The sequence below is a fragment of the Primulina tabacum genome, chromosome 4, assembly GCF_025594145.1.
Source record: "Primulina tabacum isolate GXHZ01 chromosome 4, ASM2559414v2, whole genome shotgun sequence".
NCBI lineage: Eukaryota > Viridiplantae > Streptophyta > Magnoliopsida > Lamiales > Gesneriaceae > Primulina > Primulina tabacum.
This window is the reverse complement of record NC_134553.1, coordinates 48,218,116-48,243,197: the sequence shown is the minus strand read 5'-3', so window position 1 is coordinate 48,243,197 and position 25,082 is coordinate 48,218,116. Positions and strand designations below refer to the sequence as shown.

The following is a 25,082-nucleotide window of genomic DNA, read 5'->3' as shown; positions in this document are numbered from 1 at the left end:
CGATCAAAAAATGGAGTGTTGGCCCTCACTGTCCCGCAAGATAGAAGGATTGAGTTGACAATATCCCAATCCGTCCAAATAACGGCCAGCTTGTACTCTTGGCCTGTTTGGACGACTCTAAACAACAACTAGTTATATTTGATCTGACACCAAACTCTTAGGTGGTGGATAATATTTAAAGTTTGAGATTCAATTATAAAAAATTCACTTGAAAAAAAAAAAAAAAAAAAAACAGTCAAACCAATTATTTTTTAACACAAGAAAGTAGTAATTATTTTCAATAAATTTGAAAAGCTTGACAAACATCATAATTACATACTACAAAATCAATAATAAGGTAATAAATCCGAAAAGTTGGTAATGAAGAAGAAGACTTTTGTCTTGAATTGAGAGCGATGGATCAGAGACGCAGCCAACAAATTTGCATAAAAGTGAAGCTCTATTATGTTCACATTCAACACAAAGTCGCGCTTTTTTCCTCGTATGTATATATTTATATATTACACGAGAAACTCCTTTCTTGGATTTCGAGCTAGCGGACTTTTTTTCGCATTCTGCCACAAACATGCCCTTATGGATAATATAAGATGCATTATTCTTTTACTTTAATTATTACAAAATTATCCATATTAGGTAAATCATGATGTAATAATTATATATAATGAATACTGATGTGATAAAGATTAAGATATAAAGGTTTTCACGACAGTTTAAATATATAACAATTGACAAACAAAATTGGTTCGCTGATTTATACAGGAGTATGTCTCTTGTGAGACGGTCTCATGAATATTTACCTGTGAAAACCCCATCGATATTCACAATAAAAAGTAATACTCTTATAAGAGATCTGTCTCACAAAATACAACACGTGAGACTGTTTCACACAAGTTTTTGTTTTTATATAGAAGTGATATGGTCATCTAATTAGTGTTAAATTTGAAATTAGTATAATAAAAAAAATTGGTTTCTTTTACAATTATAATCATTTTGCATGGCGCTCAACATTGTCGATATACATCAAGAAATAGAATAAAAAATGAAGTCATCTTACAAACACCCGTTATCTTTAACAAATCAGAGAAATAAAATTAAATTTAAGTCACTAATATGAAAGTCGAAATCGCAATTTTGTCTTTTATTTTCAATAATTTACTAGTTTCACTTTGAATATATAAATGAAATTATCTTACGAACACTCATTATAGTTTTGATATGTTATACATCTATCGTGTCCATCAATGTGCTCATCACTTATATGACACTAACATATTGAATATGTATAATTTTGTGTTTCATCACATCCAATAGATGAATGACGTATCATCGATTAACACGATAAATGAACCGTATATCAAAAATATATATACATGTACATATACATACGCTAGTGTGCTTAACGTGACTAATGTGTAATTTAAATATATAATTTTTTTTATAGGATGGTTCAGTAATTTTTAGGTCCACTTTCAAATATAGCGACTAAAATACAAAATTAGAAAAATAAATAAATAAACCTACATTAGCTCTACTTCTTGGCCTTTATATAAAGTACCCACTTCCCACTACTTGCGACTACACATTTTCACTTTTCTCTCTGAACATAGTCTCACTTTCTTGTTTAGCTAAATTTTGGCTACGTTTCTCCAGCTTCATACTTCCTTCTTTTAGCATTTGAAATCTGCAACATCCCCATGTCCGGTGCTTCGCCCGGCGGATGGGTGGGGCGGCGTTGGCCGTGGAGGTGGCGGCGGAGGGTGGAAATGTAAATGGGAAAGCCGATGGCCACGAAACAACAAACTAAAACAGCTCTGCAATTTTCGCTCTCCCGAGCTTCTTTCCCTCTTGCTGGAGGGGCAGAATTGGAAGAGCGCTGTATTGCATTGCGGGGAATTGAGGGTAGCGGTCCGAATCTTTGTCAAATTCGTCATATATTTCCATTTTTAGCCCTGTGTTGCCTTCTTTAAATTTTCTCTTTTTTTTTTTCTTTTTGCGTTTTTTTGTTTGGTGTTGTTATGGGATGTAAAACATGGGATGTAAGGGATGCATACAAGGTAGCTTTTGTGATATTTAGGTTTTATGGGGTTGGTTTGGAATATATTATAAGTTGGGGGGGGGTTGGGGGGATATTTTGTTGTGCTGCTGGGCATGCATCTTTTACAGTAACACCCCTTGTTGTATTTGCTTTTCTTTTCTTTTTTTTTTTATTTAAAATATTGAATTCGATATTAGAAAAAATAGTTTCACTGTTTGCCTTTTGACTTTCTCCTCTCTTATTAGATTTATCGAATTAATAAAATATAATATAATAAATTTTGCATTTGTATGTACAACTGGTTATGACTTGGGTGAAAGTGAGTAGCACATATTCATTCGAGTTTGGTAATTTTGAGTTTGTATAAATTGAATTATTGGTTTGGTTTTAATTTTCATATATTTGTAAATCTTCATATAAAAATATAATTTGACGAAAAATTATACTCAAATCAATTAAGCAATGCTAAAAACAAAGAAATTTTTTTTTCCCGAAAATATTATTTAGCTGCAGGATCGGTAGACCTCATTGGTCTTGTCCGAGCTATTTACCGGCGTGCCTTAACTTCCGGAGTGACTCTCGGGCGGTCCCATGAAGGAAACGAGCTAGAGAAAGAACGGGAGGGGCTCATTCGACAAAATAATTTAAAAAAAAAACATTCTTAATCAATAAAATACATGATAATAACCATGATTATGAATCTTTAAGTAACAAAGATTCCCTCAGGAGACAAAAACATAGGGGGATGATTATTTCGGGTATATTGGATTTTGCTTAGTTTGGTAAATGTGTGTGTGTGTATAGGTTCACATTCTATCATTTTGTTTTGGTTAGATATTTAAGATGTAACTTGGTTAGTTTAAATAGCATATGATTAATAAATCATCATTTTAGGTCATCTCCAACTCATATTTCTATTTTTAATCATCTATCCTCCAAAATAGATATCTGTGATCTCTATTTTTAAAAACCTTCTTCAACCCATATCCTATAAAAATATTACAAAATAATCAATTTCTTTTTTTTTTTTTCATTTTTAAAAACACACACATATAATTATATAATTACATAATGTATTATATAACCGAACTTAATTAATTCGATAAACATAATACAATAAAAACATGTATTAAACTCAATTTATTTAAAATAATATTTTTTTTTTACACGACAAACATAAACGACAAGATATAACATTCATAATATAAACATTAAATATAAATCACGACAAACATAAACGACACATATGGTTTAAAGAACAACACATAAATTGACCATTAAAAATACTAATATTCCGAAGTACTGTACTCCTCCCACAAATGGTCAATAAAAACATCTCGAAGTGCATAGTGAGCCGACTTATCTTTTATTTGACGATGGCGTACAATAAAATCTTGAAATCGGATATGCTCAGTAATTTGGTGGAATCCCACAAAAGGACTATTATGCAATTGTTATGATGACATTTCAGTAATTTGGTGGAATCTCCATGTTGATCTTCAAATGAATAGTGATCCTCCAAAAATGGAGGATCACTATTGCAATCTCCAAAATGGAGATTGCATTTAGAGTTGAGTTGGAGCACCAACCCATATTCTATTTTGGAGGAAACCTCCAAAATAGATATGTGTTGGAGATGCTCTTAATAGTTAAATATGTGTTCAATTTTTGTAATTTTTTATGTAGTTTCTAAATAATTCAATAAATGTTTATGTACTTCTGGGTCCACATGTGCTTTTTAAGATGAAATGCGATACACAATATTGAAAATATGTAACAAATATATGATATTTAAAAACTAAATAATTAGATATGACACTAATATATGATTTTTGAATACCCATACATGTATAACAAATTTTGATATTAATGATACTTCCTTTTTCGGATAAAAATTCGGTACAAAATCTTGAAAATCTGATATTAATACATGATACTTGAGTACTAAATATTTCAGATCTGTTACTGATATTTGATTTTTGAATATTCAAAAATATATGACAAATTTTGGTATTAATGACACGTGTTTTTTTGAATAAAAATTGGTACAAAATATTAAATATATGGTACTAACATATGATATTTCAGTATAAACTCTTTCAGATCGGATGCTAATATATGATATTTGAGCACACAAACGAGTGTAGTAAGTATTGATATTAATATAGTTGTTCCAATTTTATACTCAAAATTTTATACTGAATTGCGTCCGATAAAATAACTGTGGCTCAAGGATTGCATAATTTTTTTCTACAATATTTCATGATTTTCAATGTTTTATATCGAATTTCATCTCAATTTTCTTCTTAAGCTTTTGTCTGGATTTTGACTGAGCCAATTATAAATAATAAGTAAGTCAGATTTTTCTTTTAAAAAAAAGTTGATTGGAGAAGTATAATTTCAAGTCTTATTATTATTTAAAACAAAAAATTGAAAATTTTTAAGGACGTGGTAGGGATGACAATATATCAGATCCACCTGGACCCGAAATCTGACCTGTTAAAATTTTTAAAGACCCATATCCACCTCAATCCGTTAGTACTTAAATTCATACCTGACACGACATAATCCGAAATTTAACGAATTGTACTCGTCAGACCGTCAAGAAGATTATATTCATACTATATTTTGACATATCTAATTTTTAATAATACAAACATAATGAAAAATTTAAAAAGTGATTCAAATTAAAGTTTTTTATAATCAAATTAGCTTAATCAAAACATTATTTTTTAATTCTTTCTCATTGCCAAATATTATAAGATGTGCTGATATTTTTTTTTTTTATGCTTAATCATTATCTATAACCAAACATAAGAGATTTGATTTTTATAAATAATATAGTTTGTTATATGACAAAAAATTATATGAGACGGTATCACATGTCTCTTATTTGGGTCATTCATGAAAAAATATTACTTTTTATGCTAAGAATATTACTTTTTATTGTAATATCGGTAGGGATAACTCGTTTCATAAAGATTCATGAGACCGTCTCATTATAAAAACATATTTATTATTTGCAACCCATTGTTTATATACACACCCACCCCAAACAGGTAAGTATATATTGGGTACGGGTTAGACCCGGATCCATTGTCATACCTAAGCAAGGGTTTCTATTATTTATTTATTAACTTAGTTAAATTTATATTTTAGTTATTACTAAAATATATGAACTTTTTTGGGACTGTTATTAATGTATACATATATTATTTAAATCAATTAGTCACGATTATCAATAAAGAATAAACTCAAAATAATAATATTAATAATAATGTATAATAAATTAATAATATTATTGTAATAAATATTTAAAAATAATAAAATAAATAAAATAAATTTAATAATTAGGGTTGAGTACATGTATGATCATACATAAACAATCGATCGAACTGATTTGATTCGAAAATTCGGTTCACTTTTATTTTTCCAAAAAAATTTGGTTCGTTTATTCAGTTTGATTTCAATGATTTTTCTATAAGAAATCAATCAAACCAAATAAATTGAGTTTCTCTATACAATTTTTTTTAAAAAAATCGATATTATATTATATTTTAAAATAAATATTATAATTTTTATTTATTTTTACACACTTTGGTTATTTCAGATACTAATGAAACAACGATTTTAATTTCGTTCTGTTAATTTAGTTTTTGACAAAAAAATTGATTGGTTAGTATGTTATTATTATTATTATTATTTTATATTCATTTTTTTTATCATTGTTAATTTATTATTGAATATGTATTTCTTATTATTTTTATTAGTAATAATAACATAGTTTTAAGACAATTTTTTTATATTAATTATTATTATTATTCATTTTTTATTTAAATTATTAAAAAGTTAAAAATAACAAAATGTATTTCTACCAACTAAGAATGATGAAAATTACATATGAAAGTTTCACAAATTCAAAGCATATTTAATTGGCTTCTTCAGAATTTTAGATATCGATACGGTTTTGTTGAAAATCCAGAGCTCAATTCGAATGAATGGAGTCCTTCAATCCGAACAAACTTCTCAAGGAGCAGTAAGCACCATCAAATTCTATTAGATTTTACTCAAATTTTTTAAGAAATGTGTACTCTAACATGGTTGAAATGGGAGTTCTGTTTCAGATTTGTTAGTTACCAAACTGGATCCTCCATGCTCGAGATATTCTTCCTCATTACAGCTCTTTCGGTGAGTTGAGTATTACCGCGTAGCCCCTTTTGTTGCCTTCTTTGTTATAATGCATTGATTTATAATCTTATGATTGTGACAGGTTTTGATTCTCATCAGACGCTGCATCGGATTCAATTGCCCGGATTCTGGTTACTAAAACATTTTAGAGAGTCGAGTTATTTGTCTAGTTTGGTTGGAATGCCTATGCTAATGTTAGTGGCAAACCCAGAAATTTTGTTGGGTGGGGTGGGACTGGAGGACAGTGGGATGTTGTATGTGTTTTGGGAGCAAAACATGTAATTAGGAAAAATATTGATAAAATTTGATTTTTCCTATTCGAGATTGTCAGCCCGTGCCCAGTTAATTGTGATTTTAATCACGATAAAATCAACTTCTACCAGACAAGATCAAGAAGTTTTGTGTTGTATTAGTATTATAATCGAATAAGTTTCTGTCGTTTCGGTTAATATTATTTAGTTGATTATGGTGTATTATCTCTTCAGGCTCTGTTAAGAAAGATGATGATGGTGGAGCTAATGGCAAGAATTTGAAAGCTTACATTATGGCCTTGATTGTTGATTATATCTGCATTGTTGTTCCTTACATTTTATTATCGACTGTGAGTATCCTTAATTCTCAGAATTCAGATTCTGTTTTTATTCAGTATAGTGATTAGTCTTATTTTGGTGAATGATCGGGTGTGTTTGTAGTGTGTGTGTGGGGTGGCGGCGGCATTTGTGGTTCATTTGTACTCTTTTTATTTCTATATTTATTCAAACAGTTGTTTCTCGAATGCTGATCTTAGATTCGTTATCACTAGTAAACAATTTGTTATCTAAAAGTACAGAAATAAATAAACTCAACCTAAAGTTTTCTTTGCTCAGAATTTGGCCAGAAATTCTAAATCTGAAGTTTTAGTTATCTATATGCTAGGAAAGCCAAACCAAGTCCATAATTATGAACTCTTGTGCTTTTGTATTCAATGAAGAGAAGTATTTTACTAGAACTATTACCTTATTCCAGTTTTGCACTTTTGCCACACAAGCCCTTGTGTTACTCAAATTTTAGCTTTTCAAGCACACGGGAATTATTTATTGTGTATGATTGAGGTTCCCTTCAGTTGCTATCTGTTCGAAAACAATTGCCTCTGTCTCAAAGGTGCTTAATGGGGCCCTTGCATTGTGATGCAGTATGTCATCAAATCAGTCAATCTAAAACATAGGCCAACACAATTTGAATACCGATATTAGGGATCCTGTTAATTTTTGTTTTTAGTTCATTTGAACTTGACTAAGCTTCTAAACTAGGGATGTGAATTAGACCTCGGAAGTCTGGTAATTCTGGGAGCAACTTCTCGATCGATTAAAAAATATTGTACTATACAGTCCTACAAATTTGTACTCTTATTTATCTGACAATATACATATATTGAAACTTTATCTCGTGAATACATTTTTTAGTCAATCACGTAAACAAGTCACAGAATTTCAAGTTGAATTTCCATTAGTGAGTTATTTTTAGGTGATATATTTTTAAAAAAGTTCTCTCTCAGTCAACTAGGACATGGTTCAATTTGACCCGATTTTGAACTGGACGAGTTTATGAAAGGGGAACCAGGCATACTGAATCAGGCTGCAATTTTACAAGTTTATTTCTTGCTCACCTCGTCCATTTGCACCCTTGGAATCTAAAATTTCATCTTCACAAGTTCTCCTACTAAAGTAACTTTACTTATTGGCTGTGAAGAGAATGTCTTTTATTCAAGGCACTCAGTTGAGCTGCATAACTATATGAATGGGCAGGAATTCAGCATATAATTATTAAAGGTGCAATTGTGCAAACTGCAAAGTGCATTAAGATGTTTAGTTGCCGGGTAGCCTAGGTGCTAGGCGAGGTTCACACTCTCGAATCTATGAAGTATGAATTAAAATTTATTATATAGTATATAATATATAAAATAGAAGTTATTTGGCTCTAATAAAATAAATCAATATACAAATAAGTTTTAATTGGTCGCATGTTCTGGGACTTGAGGCTGGGCACACACATTTACAGTTTCATGGTTCACCGTAATTAGTATGACGTCTAGTGTGTTTTTTGAATTATGTGGTATGAATGGTGTTTATAAAAGAAGTAGAATAAGAGTTCAATGGCATTTTTCTCCATAAAACCATGTAATTTTTGTGCTAATTCTAGTTGATCAATATTATTAGCCTCTGACAGGTTTTGGCACAGTGGATTTATGGAAACACTTTCTTAATATTTTTTCTTCTGCTTTTCATGATAGCACATAAGAGGTAAACAAATAAGATACAAAGATTTTTATATTTTTTTTTCAGCTTTCAGTTGAGAAGCTTGAAAGACTCCAGTCTGCAAATTGTAGTTTTAACTTTGAAAATAGATCTTCATTCTTGCAGGTAGCTGACATGGACTCAATTAGGTTTAATATCTCATCCTATAGGGTTTCTGTGGTATGTGTTTGGATGGACAGACTACCGATTTTTCTTGTCTGAAATAGATTTCATTGAAACTTTGTGATTTAAGCACTCTTGATGCAGATGATCATTACTTGCCTCTGTATTCTGGCTGTTGATTTCAAAATATTTCCCAGAAGATATGCTAAAGCAGAATTTTATGGCACTAGCTTGGTAAGATTTAAAGAGAATATGAATCTATTTGTTATATTCACTCATATGCCTTTTGCTCTATGTGCTACCTGCTATCGTTTTGATATGTTTTTTAAACTAGACTTTTCTCTTTGATGGACACTCTGGAGCAATCTAATAAATTCTAAACTGATCAAGTTCGATTTGAAAATTAAAATTAATTAGGTTAATTAAGGAGTCTTATCTAGCAACAGTTGGAAATCCAATTATCATGTGTTAATTTTTTGTGATATAGCAAGTGAACTAATTATTCATCTCCGTTCCCATACCAGATGGATCTTGGTGTAGGCTCGTTTGTAGTGGCAAATTCCTTGGTCTCACGGCATGCACGTGGCATCTCTAATGTGTATGCCTTCATTTTCTGTATTCATTTTTTCAGTTGTCTACTTATAGAGCTTTCTCATTCTATAGCATATAGCTTTGGTCTTTTGATATGTTTTCTCCATTTCCTAAAATAGTCGTAATCATAACTTTGTGTTTGAGTTATTTTGCCTTGTTGTTTTTGGCAATTATTATTTTTACATTGAGATTATAATACATTAAGTTATGTCAAATCACTTTTCACAAAAAAAAAAACAAACGCATTGGGCACACACAGTGTGCCTTCAATGTTTTTAGCAATAATACTAGTGCATGAGATTCGTGTATGTCCGGGTCTGGGAAGTGATGCTCCAGAATCTTTCCTTGATCTACAAGTATTGTTTTGGAAAGATATAATATTTGTCTTTGGTGGAAATGAATAGCATAGTGACCTTTATCTGTTCTTGGAGCTGCCACAACATTGCAAGTTACCATAACAAATGGGCAAAATAAGTTACTCCTGTTCAATCCATCCTGCCTATGATTCAGAACAACCTGGCCCCTGTTCTCGGTCATGAATTATTTTAACTTATTTTCTGGCCTTTCTTCAACTCCTGATTTGAGTTACTGGTTACTTATTCTGAGTGTTTGATGTCATGAATTGGGTAATCCTGATTTCTTTCTTGTCCATGTAAATCCAGAGCAATGAAGGCTGCATTTCGTTCAACAAGTCCACTAATTATTTTAGGGTTCGCTCGTCTTTTATCCACATCAAGCGTCAATTATCAGGTGGGATAACAGTCTTCAGCGTCTCTGCTATTATTGATTGTTTGTAAGTTAGCATTTATGCGCGAGCAACCGTGACAGTTGTTTCACGTGCAGACATTGATAATTTAATTTTTTTAAGCTACCATTTGATAGGAAAAAAGCACTCAAGTAATATCCACAAACTGTTGATTTATTTTGATGAATAATGCAAGGTTTTATGCGAAACTAAGGCTCTTAAAATTTTATCCTGACATTGTCAGTATTATGTGAAAATCTTAGTGTGAAACACAAGACATATTAAATAAATATTGTTGGATTGTTAATTTACAGAGATCTTTATACTCACAGAATTAAATTTTTAGTGCTCAAGCTTTCTCGGTTTTTTTTCCCTTCAAGATAAATTTTTATTTGCAGTCTTGCACTGTCCTGCAGCTTGAATTTTTATGTACAAAGAATTCTTATTTCATTTTTGGTTTGAGGAGAAAAGGTGAAATACAAGGACACCGTGCCTCCTTTTGGACAAGAAAGAAAGGGGAAAGTAATAATGGATATTTGTTTGATTGAAACAGGCAGGTTCAAGTCAATTTTGTAATGGTGTTACAAATTTAGGCTTAGTTCCTGAATGAAGTTACGACAGTCTGTTTCGTCACATTATTGTTTTGTGCTCATGATTGCACAGTTCGAATTCATCAATTGAATTGTAATATCTACCTTGTAGATGACAGAGTGCTTGCACTTGTTGTAAGTCTCACATTTTCTATTTTTCTTGCTAATGTCAAACTCTATGTAAACGTGGGGACATCAAATGCTCCTTCAGTAAATGACTTGAATTTACATGTTGCTGGTTCAAAATTGTAACTTAACTAAGATAAATTGCACAATTATTGGAGTGTATCCCTTTCAGCTTAAAAATAGGACATGAAACCTGAAAAATTGTCTTCCTAGTTCTTATTTTATCTAGTCTTTTCTCTTCATATCATGTTTTTTTAATCCCAAGCATGCTTTTGTGTCATTTTCCTATTATTTAGGACGTTGTTCTTCTCCTTCCAGGTACATGTGGGGGAGTATGGCGTCCACTGGAATTTCTTTTTCACCCTAGCTGCTGTGGCTATCCTCTCTTCGGTTGTTAATGTTTCAACAAGTTATTGTGGGATTCTAGGTTCCTTTATCCTTATTGGTGTGTGAGTTTTATTTTGTTACTTGTTATGAATTGTTTATCTATTATGGCTGAACTTTTGTGATATATCAGGTTACCAAACTTTACTGTCGTTTGGGTTGAATGAATATATGCTTTCTGAGGGAAGGGGAGCAGACATCATTAGCCAAAATAAGAAGGAATATTTAGCATATTTGGTGAGAACTCTGTATTTAATTTAAAAATCAAAGTAGATGCCCGATATCTGATGTTCATTGAAGGCACTATATTTCGTGTTTCCTGATATCTTACAATATGAATTTGAGAACGATCTATGTTTAACCATATTAAATTTCTCACTCATTTGGGAATGATGTAAAAAGAGTAGTTATCTAAATCTCTGTAAAGAACATTATAATGTTACTTCTTGTGGGGTCTGTAAAGTGAGTTGCATGCAGACTCTGTTGATATCAACTAACCTGATAGTTTATTTGCTAGCTCGGAAGATGGATGGGACACCAGTTATTTTATCTATGTGGTTTTTAAGTGAAAGTAGTTTATCAAAGTGATTTCATTTAGATTTAGTAGATTCTCTCTATGTTGATCTCATCGGCAGCTTGGCACTTCAGATGGACATATTTAAGGATAGGATAAATTAAGATGGCAACTGATACTTGGACATTACCTTAGAGTTAATAAGTCTTATAAGATTCTGCAGTGACTGTCTAATCATCCACTAAGTCTTAGTGATCTTAGAGACCAAAGTGTAATTTTGTTATGGTCTGTGTCCGTGTTTCTGTTTACCAAGTGTGAAAAGAAAGCTTATTTGGTAATCAAAGAAATGTACTTGGAGAAATGAAGATAATCCAGCTCTGACACCGGGATATAAAACTCTAGGTTTGTCTCATTCATTAAATTATATGAAGAAGTGAAAATATGATCCAGCTATAGCAGCGGGTTGTAAAACTCTAGCTATGTGTAATACCGTAATTCATCACGATTATATGATTGAAGAAGTGGAAATAATTCAGCTGTAAAATTGGAATATTGAACTTAGGTTACCCCTAAAGACACTACTTTGAACATATTTGTGATTTACATGGAATCTTTTGATTCTTGTATTTATTTACATATGCATATTTGCTTCAGGTTATTGGGGCATGTATCTTGTTGGTGTCCAACTAGGAAGTTATCTCTTCTTTGGAGGCAATGCCGGTACTTTAAGATCTATGAAATGGACAAGGGCTAGAGTTTGGGCCCTTTGCCTTTTATTTTGGTATGGAGAATGGGTTGTGGTTTCAGCAAGTGCTTCATTTTTTTATCTTATTCCTTTGGTGGGCTCGGTATTTAATTATGTTCATGCAGGTTACTCAGTTTGCTTCTGGACAAGCATGTTGAAAGAGTTTCTCGTCGGACGGTAAGATACCCCATTCTGGCTTTCTGATACACATACCTCCACAGTAAGAGTCTTTGTTCAAATCAATTCCTATCTTGAAGGGTTTTAAATGTTTCTGACTGGAAAATCTTTTTAAATTTATGCGCAGTGCAACTTAGCATATGTATCTCTTGTGCTGGCTACCAACCTTCAGGTAACCAAATCCATATTTGCTGCAAGAGAGCATGAATTATCTTCTCTGCAAATTAAGACCAAGAACTTTAGCCCTGTTTGCAATGATACCTCATACAAAGAAGATCAACAATTATTATGGTAGTGATCATAACTCAAGAAGTTATGTGTACACAGTTAAACTTCCCGAGGATGTCTTTCTAACGTTGAAACTTTCCAATGTTTCTTTTAGGTATTTGTACTATATTATTATTCTATTCTGGCACTAGAGTCGATTTATGATAGATTTTATCTGTTGTTAGCTTGCACTCTCAATCACGCCATTTCATTTTTGTTCCTGTTTTAAAGTATGACTGTGCAACGTGTTTCCTATTTGATTTAATCCCTGCCAATTTTTGTGATGGCAGTTAGTTGTTTTTAATTGGGAAGAGAGGGTGTCTTTTCAATTTGGCACTCCAAGACTCCTCTATTTTATTTATTTTTTTGGCAATTTTGCTATAAAAATGTAACGTTCAGGTATTAGCCATTCTGATGCTATCAGACTATGTACCTGGAAGTAAAAGTTCAGTTCTTGAAGAAGCATTTAACAAGAATCTACTCGCAACTTTTCTTCTGGTTAGTTGATTACTTTTGTATACTCTGTACAATTTGTTGTTTTGTTTTGCCTCTTATCTCATGATAATTAACATATTCCAGTAGAACTTTTAGGTTATGAGACGTTGGTAACTAGTATAGCAGAAGATGTCACGTCAAGTTTTGCAAAGCATTTGAAACGGTTTTGGTAACTTCGGAGTCTTACATGTGATTTATCTTGGTACGTGCAGGCCAATGTTCTTACCGGGTTGGTGAATTTGTCTATTGATACATTGTCTGTGTCCCCGATCTCAGCTCTGGTAATCTTGTTCGCCTACGCTTTTGTTTTATCTTTTGCTGTTGGATTTGCCGATTTTCTTGGCATAAAGTTCAAGTTTTGGTAGTGAATCATGTGCTAAGTTTGTTGTCGAGAAAAATGTTCCGCCTTGCAATTTTTTCAATCCCATCTCTCAAAAATCTTGTGATCTCGTGTCTCATCTTTGCTAGTTTCAAAATTAGTGTAACCTCCATCATTTATTCATGTATAAACCGAAAACAACTTCAATCGCGATCGAAAAAGGGAAATAATTATACGGGATTCCACTCTATTAGTATTTGATTTTCTCTAGCGATGTTCTTTTCTTCATAACACGAAGTATATTGTAAAATTGAATGTGTTAAAATTTTGTTAAAAATTTGAAATTCAAGTGATAAAATGTATGTCTATGTCTAGATTTATTTATGTTGTTTTAGTATGTTTGTTTTTGAAAATTAGTATTTTTAAAAAATGTTGAGTATAGTAGATTGTTTGATTTAATTTGTTTTCAGGAGAATAAAATATTATTACAAACGAATTTTCAAAATATAAAACATTAATAATAGAGTAGGTCACGGTTTCAATGATCTTTATCTTGAGACGGATCAACTCTACCGATATTCATAATAAAAAGTAATACTATTAGCATAAAAAATAATAATTTTTCATGAATGACACAAATAAGAGATCTGTCTCATAAAATATTACCCATAAAATCGTCTCACAAAAATTTTTGCTTTAATGATATATCAGGGTTCTTTTGGCTGTTAAAAAAGGAAATCACACTACCTACACTTTTCAAGTTTTTAAAATTTCTTTCGAAATATTTTTTTCCATCATCTATGATTTTTTTCGTTCTTATCAAGAGACCCCCCATTTAAAAAAAAAATTAAATTGTGTGAATGGGTCCCAAAGATGAATCATCACTAATTAATATTATTCGTACAAATTTTTTATTTTTTCATTTCACGCTTAATATGTCACAAAGATCTGTCACGATTTATTAGTTTATATGACATTAAAATCGTGATTTGATATGAAATCTCGTACTCGAGATTATGACAGACAAACCTCTGCCCAACAAAAAAGTCATTATTTTGAAAAATGACGTTAATTACTCCAACATATAAAGGTAATCCACCCAAATAATTAGATGATTGAATTTAAGAAATGTATCATGCTGAAATTGGATGATAATTAATTAAGTCTAAAATATATATAAATTTTTTTTATAAAAAAATTTAGTTTAACTAAAATATTCAGGAATCAAATTTGAATGAAATTTGAAAATACGCAAACCCACTTGTTTTCATAAGTAAGACCTCTTCATAATATGACAAATAACTTTATGTCAGCATCGTCTGAGCCACGTTTGGATTTCAAAAACAACATTATCATTTATTAATCTTATCCTAGGAAAAGAACAATTTAGAAAATAAGGCAAAGAAGATGATATTATTTTTAATTATTTTATACTTCATTTGCCTTTTCACATTAGATTCCGTAGGCCATGACGGCAGTCACCATGTCACACTAAACTTCAAACTTTGTATAAATTAAATCCAAGGAAAATAATTAAAAATTTTCAAAATTAATTTTGGTTTATTAAAAAAATTTACTATAAAGTATCTTACAATAATGCAAACAAAAGTAGTTTAAAGTTTGAACTTGAAAATTGTTTGTCATATTCGAGCTTAAAATCGAGTTTCATTAATTAATGAGAAAATATCTTGTAAAACGGTCTCATGGGTCTATAATCGTGAGACAGATAGACATGATTCATAACTATCATGACTAGTAATAGTTTAGACATTAAAAATTAATATTTTTTCATGAGTTGAGTCGGATCGGAGATTTATTTCACAAAATTGATCGGTGAGATTGTCTCATATGAATTTCTGTTTTAATTAATCTTAAAAATTTTGATAGACTTTGTGAGTTGCTAAAGATTGCCTTAGTGTGTTAAATTCTATTCAAACTCAATCAAAATCAACCTCCATTAGAATCAGGACTTTTGAACCCCAATTAAGTTTATTTTAATCAATTAATAGTTGACAAAAACTTGTGTGAGACGGTCTCATAGGTCGTATTTTGTGAGACAGATATCTTATTTGGGTCATCCATGAAAAAGTATTACTTTTTATGCTAAGAGTATTACTTTTTATTGTGAATATCGGTAGAGTTGACACGTCTCACAGATAAAGATTCGTGAGACCGTCTTACAAGATGACTTACTCTTATTAGTTTCAATAAAATGTTCAAACTCCAATTTTATAATATCTTGGAAATAAGACTATTTCAAATATATATAAACTAGTATATCATATAAATAGTCACAAGAAACCCTTAAATATACTAGATTAAATTTAAATAATCAATATTAACAATTTTGGTGTTTTTGTGAAGTCTACTATAAATATCTCTATAATTTCAAATTTTCAGCACTTTCATTCTCTTTAATTTTCTCTTTTCAATTTTTCCTTCTGTACAAATTATTAAATACTTAATATAAATATATATTTCTATATCTATATCATTTCCTTTTATTTAAAATTAAATTAATTATTTTCCACTAAATATTATTTTATACACACAATTATTATCTTTACACAACGCGTGTACATTTTATTAAGCACATACTCATGCATGCCCATTAGTGGATCTCTCATTTTGGGCAATTCATTGAGATAATCATTTATTTGTCAACCACTCGAATTGTTCAATAATCCCACTTGGCGACTTAAAATAAGATATAATGCTTATTATATGTATTAAATTGGCTTAGTAGATGCACATTTCGTGGCGATATCGACAAGAAAATTTGACGAAAATATGTGAGATAATTTATAATTTATTAGGATTCTATTTATATAATATAAATCTAGCAAACGCCAAGTAAAATTTTGACCACGTAGACTTTGTTTTCTAGATCGATTATAATTATTACAACAACAATAAATCGAGAGTAAGTTCTTGTGAGACAGTCTCACGATTTTTTATCTGTGAGACGGGTAAATCTTACCGATATTCACAATAAAAAGTAATACTTTTAGCATAAAAAGTAATATTTTTTCATGGATGACCCAAATAAGATATCCGTCTCACAAAATACGACCTGTGAGACCGTCTCACACAAGGTTTTATCATAAATTGATGGGATGTGAATTTGGAAATCATGAAACCAAGATCATCAAACAACTAAATATATTTGACAATTAATTATTCTAAACGAGCGAACTCAAACATATTTTGGTGCTATCTCAATGGTTTTGTATCGGTGAAATATTTTATGGTTATGTTTGAATTGATTGGATTTGATATGATGAGTTTTAGATCAATTGATTTCAAATTTGTGATGGTTTGAGTGAAAGAGTGGGAGTGTATTTATGAAGGAAAGATGAAGAAAGGCTTCTCATTTCTGTCACTCAAACCATCACAAATATGTTAAAATACTTCCTCAAATTAAAATTTTCCTTTCAAATCAAATTCATCATCCAATCGTAAATATTTCAAAATACACAAAAACTCTCGTGAGACGATTTCACGAGATAATTTTGTGAGACAACAAAAATATTATTTTTTATTGTAAATATGAGTAGAGTTGACTCGGATCGTGTGACAATCTCAAAAAGATCTAATCTTCAAAAATTAAAAATATATTATAAGAATATAAGAAGACTCTAGATATTTTGTTTTATAAGATTAAATTGGATTTGAATAAATAAATTAACCCAAAAAAATTCTCTATCGAATAAATAAGATTTGCTAATTTTACTCCAACCAGAAACCAGTGGGTGAATACTCCATATTTCTGCCTAATTAGCCGCCTGACGGCAATTGACCAAATGCAGCGCACACATTCCCTGTCGGTAATGTATTTGCTAAACCAATTTCCACTATTTCCAATATATTGTTTATTCAATTTCTTTTTCGTATTTTATTTTATCTCAGTATATAATATTCACATGTATAATGTAAAATGTATTTTTTTTTCAAAAAATATTTATTAAATTTAGAATAAATTGATGGCTTGGATTGATTCCAGCCGCACCAATTATGAACCAGATATGATAGCCATAGGAATCCAATTAGATTCACCCCATCGAACAAACCTGTGATCTAAAGACATGAAATTATTTGTCATGTGAGCTATAATTACTCAATTCATTATATGCCGTAATTTATGCGAAAGGAACGATTCAAATATATATAGCATTTTTTAGTGTATGTATTATTTAAGAAACTAGAGTTGCATTATTATCTATGATATAATTTTATATAATAATAATATCTAGTCGATTGAGTAATTTTTATAATTAATGAGATGTTATATACTAAAAATCCATTGACCATCTGTCGGTCCCACATAAAAAAACAGGCATGACATTTGTATCTAGACCTGGCCATGGACCGGTTTTAGGGTGGGTTTGCGCGTGGCGGGTTATGGTCAAGAAAATCTTGACCCTTAACGTAAAATCGTCCTACGGTCTAGGTTCTGAACTCGATGATCCGGGTTGAGGTTCGGATTGGGGTTCGAATCTCGGTTAATCGCTGGATCCGTGTCAGTCCTTATGTTTTTTTAAAAAATATTATTAATTGTTAATTTAAATTTTAAAGAATAACAAAAATATGTTAGAATTTGTAAAGTTAATAAATGAAAAATAACCAAGAAAGTTAAGGAAAACTTGAAATGATAGAACCGAGGTTCGAAATTCGAACCTTGGACTCAAAGCACGAAAAGGAGCTACCTGAAAAATCCACGCAACGTGGTCCAGGCAAGTGCTGGGGAGGCTAAATTGCCCGACGCACTATTTCACAAACCAGTATTCAAGATATCAAATACAACAAAAAATATATATAAACAAATGCTTGCACTTACATAGTATAACTGTATAGCCAGGGGCGGAGGTACAGTCTCCTGGCCCGGGTGGTCCAAATTTTTTTAAAAAAATTTATATGTAAATTTTTGTATAATTTTGAATAAATTTGATATTAGCCCGGGTAGATTAATTTAAAATATTAAAGAATGTTAGAGTTTAATATTCTAGCCCGGGTAACGCCAGAATCCTAGCTCCGCCACGGTGTATAGCTATATAGTATAACTATATAAGTTGCCAACATATTTTCTTTTATCAAAACCTAGTTCTCTTACATTTACATACTTACCTTTAGGAACGGTGTTGCTCATCAATCATGTTTTCTCCCATCGTTGTTTTGGATGTTTCTTGAGTTTCGTCTTGGGATTCTTCGTCACTTTTAACATCTTGTATCCAGGTAGCGACTTTTGACCAATCATTGAGAAAACATCGAGCTTCCAAATTTTTCGAGTAGAAAATGTGTACTCGAAATACCCGATCGAGTACGCGAAAACCCGATTTGTTTTTTTAATGCAAAAATAGCTGTGAGATCATTTGGAATATCCCAAATTTTGTCATTTTGAAATTTGAAGACTCTTACAACACTCGACATGAATGTTGAAGACTTGAAATCTTTTCTCTCTCTCTCTGGTCAAGCGGGCGGTCGACATACAACTTCTTTGTCATCGGGTTTATCTAACATGAGCTGGACTCACTTATCTGGTTCAAGTCTCATGAAAATGTTTTGATTAATGCTGTTAAAAAAAAAATATAAGTTTATTATTATTATTTTTTTTTGAAAAAAGGACTCCTCGAACCCGATCTTATCGGGTACCCGAGTAGTCGGGTAGTCACAATGACCATCGTTGGTCCCACATAAAAAGGCATGACATTTGTATCTAGACTTGGCCACGGACCGGTTTCGGTCTGGGTTCGCGTCGGACCTGGCGAGTTACGGTCGGGATAATCTTGACCCTCAACGTAGAATCATCCTACGGTCTAGGTTCTGAACCCGATGGTTCGGGTCGGGGTTGGGGTTGGGGTTCGAATCTTGGTTATTCGCTGGATTCGTGTCAGTCCTTATGTTTTTTTTAATTTTTTTTATTAATTATTAATTAAATTTTAAAGAATAACAAAAAATGTTGAAATTTGTAGGATTGATAATTGAAAAATAAGAAAGAAAGTTAAGGAAAACTCGAAATGATAAAACCGAGGTTCGAAGTTCGAACCTGGACTCAGAGCGCGAAAAGGAGCTGCCTGAAAAATCCAAGCAACGTGGTCCAGGCAATTGCTGGGGAGGCTAAATTGCCCGACACACTATTTCATGAACCAGTATTCAAGGTATCAAATACAACAAAAAATATTTATTAAAAATGCTTGCACTTACATAGCATAATTGTATAGCTATATAATATAAATGTATAACTATATAAGTTGCATACGTATTCTCTTTTATCAAAACCCTTATAGTTCTCTTAAATTTACATACTTACCTTTAGGAGCGGTGTTGCTTATCACTCATATCTTCTCCCGTCGTTGTTTTGGATGTTTCTTGAGTTTCTTCTTAGTCATCTTCATCACTTTTAACATCTTGTATCGGAGAACTGGAAGATCACGTCAAATGAATCCCATGAAAAGAACCAGATCGATTGATTCTTGGACTAGAGTTTCTCGAGGAACTCTAACCTTATAAACAACTTGAAAATTGAATGAAATTCATGGAACAAAATTGAATATGGAAGATCCAATTACAACGAGCTCATTCTCGATATATATCCCAGTAGAGATATTATGAACAATATAAAACGTAATATTGTGCTGCTTATATTGATTTAGAGGCTCAAATTTGTACAAAAAAAATATGAGTCTTTACAAAAGAGTTGGAAGAATAATTACCTCAAATTGATGAACGAGATTTCTTTGAACGAATCTTAATCTTATGTAAATGTATTAAGATGACAAAAATATTTATCGCATGTGCTGGACAAACACCTTGATATAAAATAGAAAAACCACCGATTTATTTCCATGATACAAGAGCTGAAATACTTTTAGGAAACAAATTTTTACAAATATTTAAATCATGTATACAATAAAATTAGACTAGAAGATTAGTATTGACAACACCATGTGATCACAAAGTCATAGTCTAGAGACTGAGAGATGCATTTTATAGAAAATTGTCAATCCAATTTCGCAGCAAACGTGGTGATGAAGGAAAATTCTGAACTAAAAGATGAAGGATTCTAGACGATTTGGAGAAACAGTGCTCCAATTGATAGCAGATAAGTACCTCCGACCAGAAGAAATAGAATTCCTCAAGATAACTCTACACCAAAATGAGATAGAGTTTAGATAGAAAGTATCCCTAGAAGATGTCAAGAAAAAATATAAAAGAAAATTAAAATGAAAATCATTTGGCATTGTGAGATAAAAATTCAACCCAAAGTCAGCATTAAAATCAAGGAAGACAAATAGTATGAATGTTTCAGATGTGAGCCTATCCCAATGAACATAATTGATAAAAAAAAAGATATGCAAATTGTTATCAAGGAACATCTGGACCTTGGTTTAATCAAAGCAGTAATTTCACCATATAGCAGTCAATGCTTTCTTATAAGAAATCATGATAAGATAAAAAGAAACAAACCCATATTGATTATTAATTATAAAAAAAATAATAAAATCTTGGAGTTTGATGGATATTTTATATCTAGTAGAGAACATTTGATTAGTTATATGCGCAACGCCAAAATATTATATAAATTTGATTGTAATTCTAGATTTTACCAAATGCAGATGAAAGAAGAAAGTAAGAAATTCACTGATTTCTTCAGTACCACAATGTCATTATAGTTGAGAAGTCTTACCAATGAGATTGGCTAATTAATGCCAGGTATTTCAAAGAAAAATAGATATTATATTTAAAGATTATTTTAAATTTATGTTTGTCTATATTGACGATGTTTTAATATCATCTAAAAATATGGAAGAACATATCAAACACTTAGATATTTTATCTAAACTTTGTAAGAAATAATGACTGGTTTTATCTGAAAATAAAGCAGTCATTGTTACAAGAAAAATTAAATTATTTAAAATATAAATCGATGAGTCGGGAATAATTTTGTAAGAACACATAGTAGAAAATATGCAAAAATTTCCAAACGTGTGAGTAGAAAAGAAATAACTTCAAATATTTTTAGAATTTGTTAATTTTGATGGGATGTTTATTAAGAACCTAGCAAAAGACATAAAAATATTTAGTTCATTATTGAAAAAATATAAAAAATTTATACGGACATAAGTACATACAAAGTGGCTTAGCCAACTAAAAGAAATTTGTAAAAAACTTCAAAAAATAACTATTCCTCTAGATGAAAATGATTTGATATTATACACATATGTCAATGATCATTGATATGTAACAGTTTTAACAAAGCTCACACCAGAAGGAGAACAATTATGCATGTATTGCAGTGGTCTATTCTCAGAAGCAGAAGTCATACGATTTTACATATCAACGAAAAAGAATTTTATATAGTAAAAAAAAGCTTTCGAAAAATGGTCGTTATTTTTACTAGCAAAAAAATTTGCTTTAAAGGTTGATAATAAACAAGTAAAAGCTTTCTTGAAAAATACAATAAAATCTAAACCCAAAATGATAGATTATTAAGGTCGTGAGCTTTATTTCAAAATTATATTTTTGATATTGTGATTATTAAATCTCGTAAAAATATTTTTGAAGATTTTTTTAACAAGAGATGAACATCGGTGATATCAATGTCATCATAAAAATACAGAAACATTTGATGAAACACCTTGAAATGCTTCAAAACGAGTTTAACAAAATTGCCCTAAATGCAGAAGTTGCAGGTAGGCTACAATAAACTGATAAAATAATTGTCTCTGATCGAATTACAGAATGTTTATAGGCTTATACGCAGTTATGGTCGGTAATGCAAATATGTATCCTCCAAGGCATTGAGAAGCCGCTGGTTTCCAAATTGAGAGTTTTCGAGTATATGACTTTATGCATTTAGCAGGGGATTCAAGTACCCCTAGCACAAGCCTTAAGTCGATATCATCTCCAAATGAGTCGGCCAAAACAAAAATTGAGACTCCAGTTCCTTATCTCGAGTTTTTAAGTCAATCTTTCACCTTGAGGATCGACGATGAAGATATCAACCTTAGACCTCATACAGACAAAGGTAAATCTAAGGTTGGTACTCATAAATCTACAATTTCTCCATTTCAGGTATAATAATTGAACTGAAAGAAATTAAAAAAAAGAATAGGAATTAACCCAGCCACAATCCGGGTTGATGTAGCAGAAAAATATCTCAGGGTATGGATGAAACAAAATTCATATCCAAAGAAGGTCGAGATATGATATGAATTCGAGGCTTTTGCCTCAGTTTATACTATATTACCTAGCTTCGAGGAAAATTTTAGGATTATCTAGAGGAGACATTTTGGAGCTATACTTTTTTAGTACAACACCAGAACCAGCCGGAAAAAGCTCACACGAAGCTTTTCATTTATCAAGCCAAGGAGGCCAAATACAAATATTCAAAAATTTATCAAAGATTCTCCAATAGAAGAAATATCCCATGTTACTTCATTAACTAAAGATGACATTTCTATCAGAAGAGCACGAGTCTATGCGTATATCTAACCTGAGATGGACAAAGTAAAGTTTTCATATTTTCATAATTCTGTAAATAGAAATTTCCAATTAAACACAATGACAGAAAAATAACAAGTTTTGCTGAAGACTTATTTGAAAAGAAAAGAAATCTTCTGTGGAATAGCAAGCTGTTGAGGAACATAAAAACTCGACGGAAATTTTGTGACATGGCTCATGTGGGAAGATGATCAGAAAACATCTGCTTAGAATGTTCGAACAAAAAGATTCAGAATTTGGGAAAGGTTTTCGGCCAAGATATGACTAAAAGCATAATACAGAGACAAGTTCAAATGGTAAATGACCACGCAAAAAAATTTCATCTGGGATCATATAAAAGCATAAGATTATCCGACAAAGATAAACAGACATGTGATCCAACACTCCATTAGTGGAGGATGAACCACACTAAAACCACTAACTAGTGGAAGATGGACCACTGTAGCACCTATAAAGATAAGCCACTAACTAGTGGTTAAAGGGACCACCACACAAGATGACGTCGGTCACAACTGGAAAAATAAGTCACTAGATTTGAAGTTCGGGTTTCAAATCCACCAATATTTCTATAAATGCCAAGGGAGAAAGAAGATGAATGCACCATTCAACCTATTCATTTTCTTTCAAATAAACTATAATATTTCACTTTCTAAATTTATGCGTTATATTCCGACTACTATAAGTAGCTAAACAAGTTCACCATCTTCTACAAGAGGTTACTATATAATAATAATTGTCATGTTTGAAAAAAGAACAATACTTATTGTCCATTTGACGTATTTTTTTCAAATTGAACTACTTTACTATACACATTAAGGTAAGAAACGAAACATAGTTGTATTAGGTATTGTTGAAGGAATCTACGTTAGGAACCATATGTTGCGACTATGTGGTTGGACTGTGAAGAACAATCTATAAAATCCAATGGATACAACCCGACGACACTCCGGTCAAAAATGTAAACTGTTCAATTTATTCTACTGGAAGTATGACGAGCATTTATAAAAAAAATATCGATAATATGAAACATGATATATAAGCTAAAAATCTTGTTTAGTTACGTGTTTTTGGGATATATGTCTTTTTAAAAGAGACTCAATGTGTATAACAATATTACGTACCATAACAAATATTCGAAAGAACAGATAGTGAGAATAAAGTTACATTTGGAGATTATGAGTTATTAATAGTCTGTCCTCTATCTAATAAATTATGTTAAATATTAATACAATCTATTATTTAATATTTAATTTTTATATTATTGTAAAATTAATATCTAGGTTTGTATATCATTGGCTGGCATTTGACAAGTATAGAGACACGTCACTGTAGGCACGTATGCATGGTCTTCATTTAATAAAAAATATACATTTTTAAAACATTTGTTATTAAAAAGTTTTATGACACACGTAATGTATAATTAAAAAATAATTTCCTGGATATAAAAGATTCAGTTAATTCAATTTTCTTCGTCAAATTAACTTGAGTAGTACTTGTAATCATTAAAAAAATATTATTATTTTCTTATTTAAAACAAATTCTTACTTCGTTTTCGCTGAATTTAATTGAAATCCAGAAGCTTTTAAAATATTATTCTGTTAAAAAAATGATTACAATAATAAGTTAATGTTAGAATCAATTGTTCATCGATCTTTATAATTTTTAATTTTAGTTTTTTTTTTCAAACACTATTTATAATTCATAAATTTAATTACTTCTTTAAAAGTAAAATCTATTGCAAACAAAAGACCTATTTTAAAAAATTTTGTTTCAAGGAAGAAAAAAATAAACTAAATAAAAAGATTATTATTATATACAAAAGAATATTAGAATTGTCAATTGAGTCATATTTAAATATTATATAATTATTTTGATAAATAGTAAGATGGATTTATAATGAGAAAATTTCCATTAATTTAATAAAATGGGGGAAAAGGTGGAGTACTAAACAAGTATGAATACAAGCCAAAGTCCAACCATTTCTCCCTCAATTCTCCTCTTCCTCTCCC

At 30.9% G+C, this 25,082-nt stretch overlaps 1 protein-coding gene across 1 annotated transcript; it reads left to right on the top strand.

Moving 5' to 3' along the window:
- Window positions 1–5,915: 5,915 nt before the first annotated feature.
- LOC142543605 (uncharacterized protein At4g17910-like) lies at window positions 5,916–13,822 on the top strand. The gene is given in 17 exon segments (XM_075650962.1): window positions 5,916–6,071; window positions 6,160–6,223; window positions 6,306–6,354; window positions 6,709–6,824; window positions 8,429–8,502; window positions 8,607–8,676; window positions 8,764–8,853; window positions 9,144–9,217; window positions 9,873–9,960; window positions 10,990–11,116; window positions 11,189–11,266; window positions 11,269–11,292; window positions 12,224–12,350; window positions 12,440–12,491; window positions 12,619–12,663; window positions 13,158–13,256; window positions 13,466–13,822. Coding segments are annotated over 17 exon segments (1,368 nt in total). The 5' UTR covers window positions 5,916–6,033; the 3' UTR covers window positions 13,619–13,822.
- The last annotated feature ends 11,260 nt before the right edge of the window (window positions 13,823–25,082 follow it).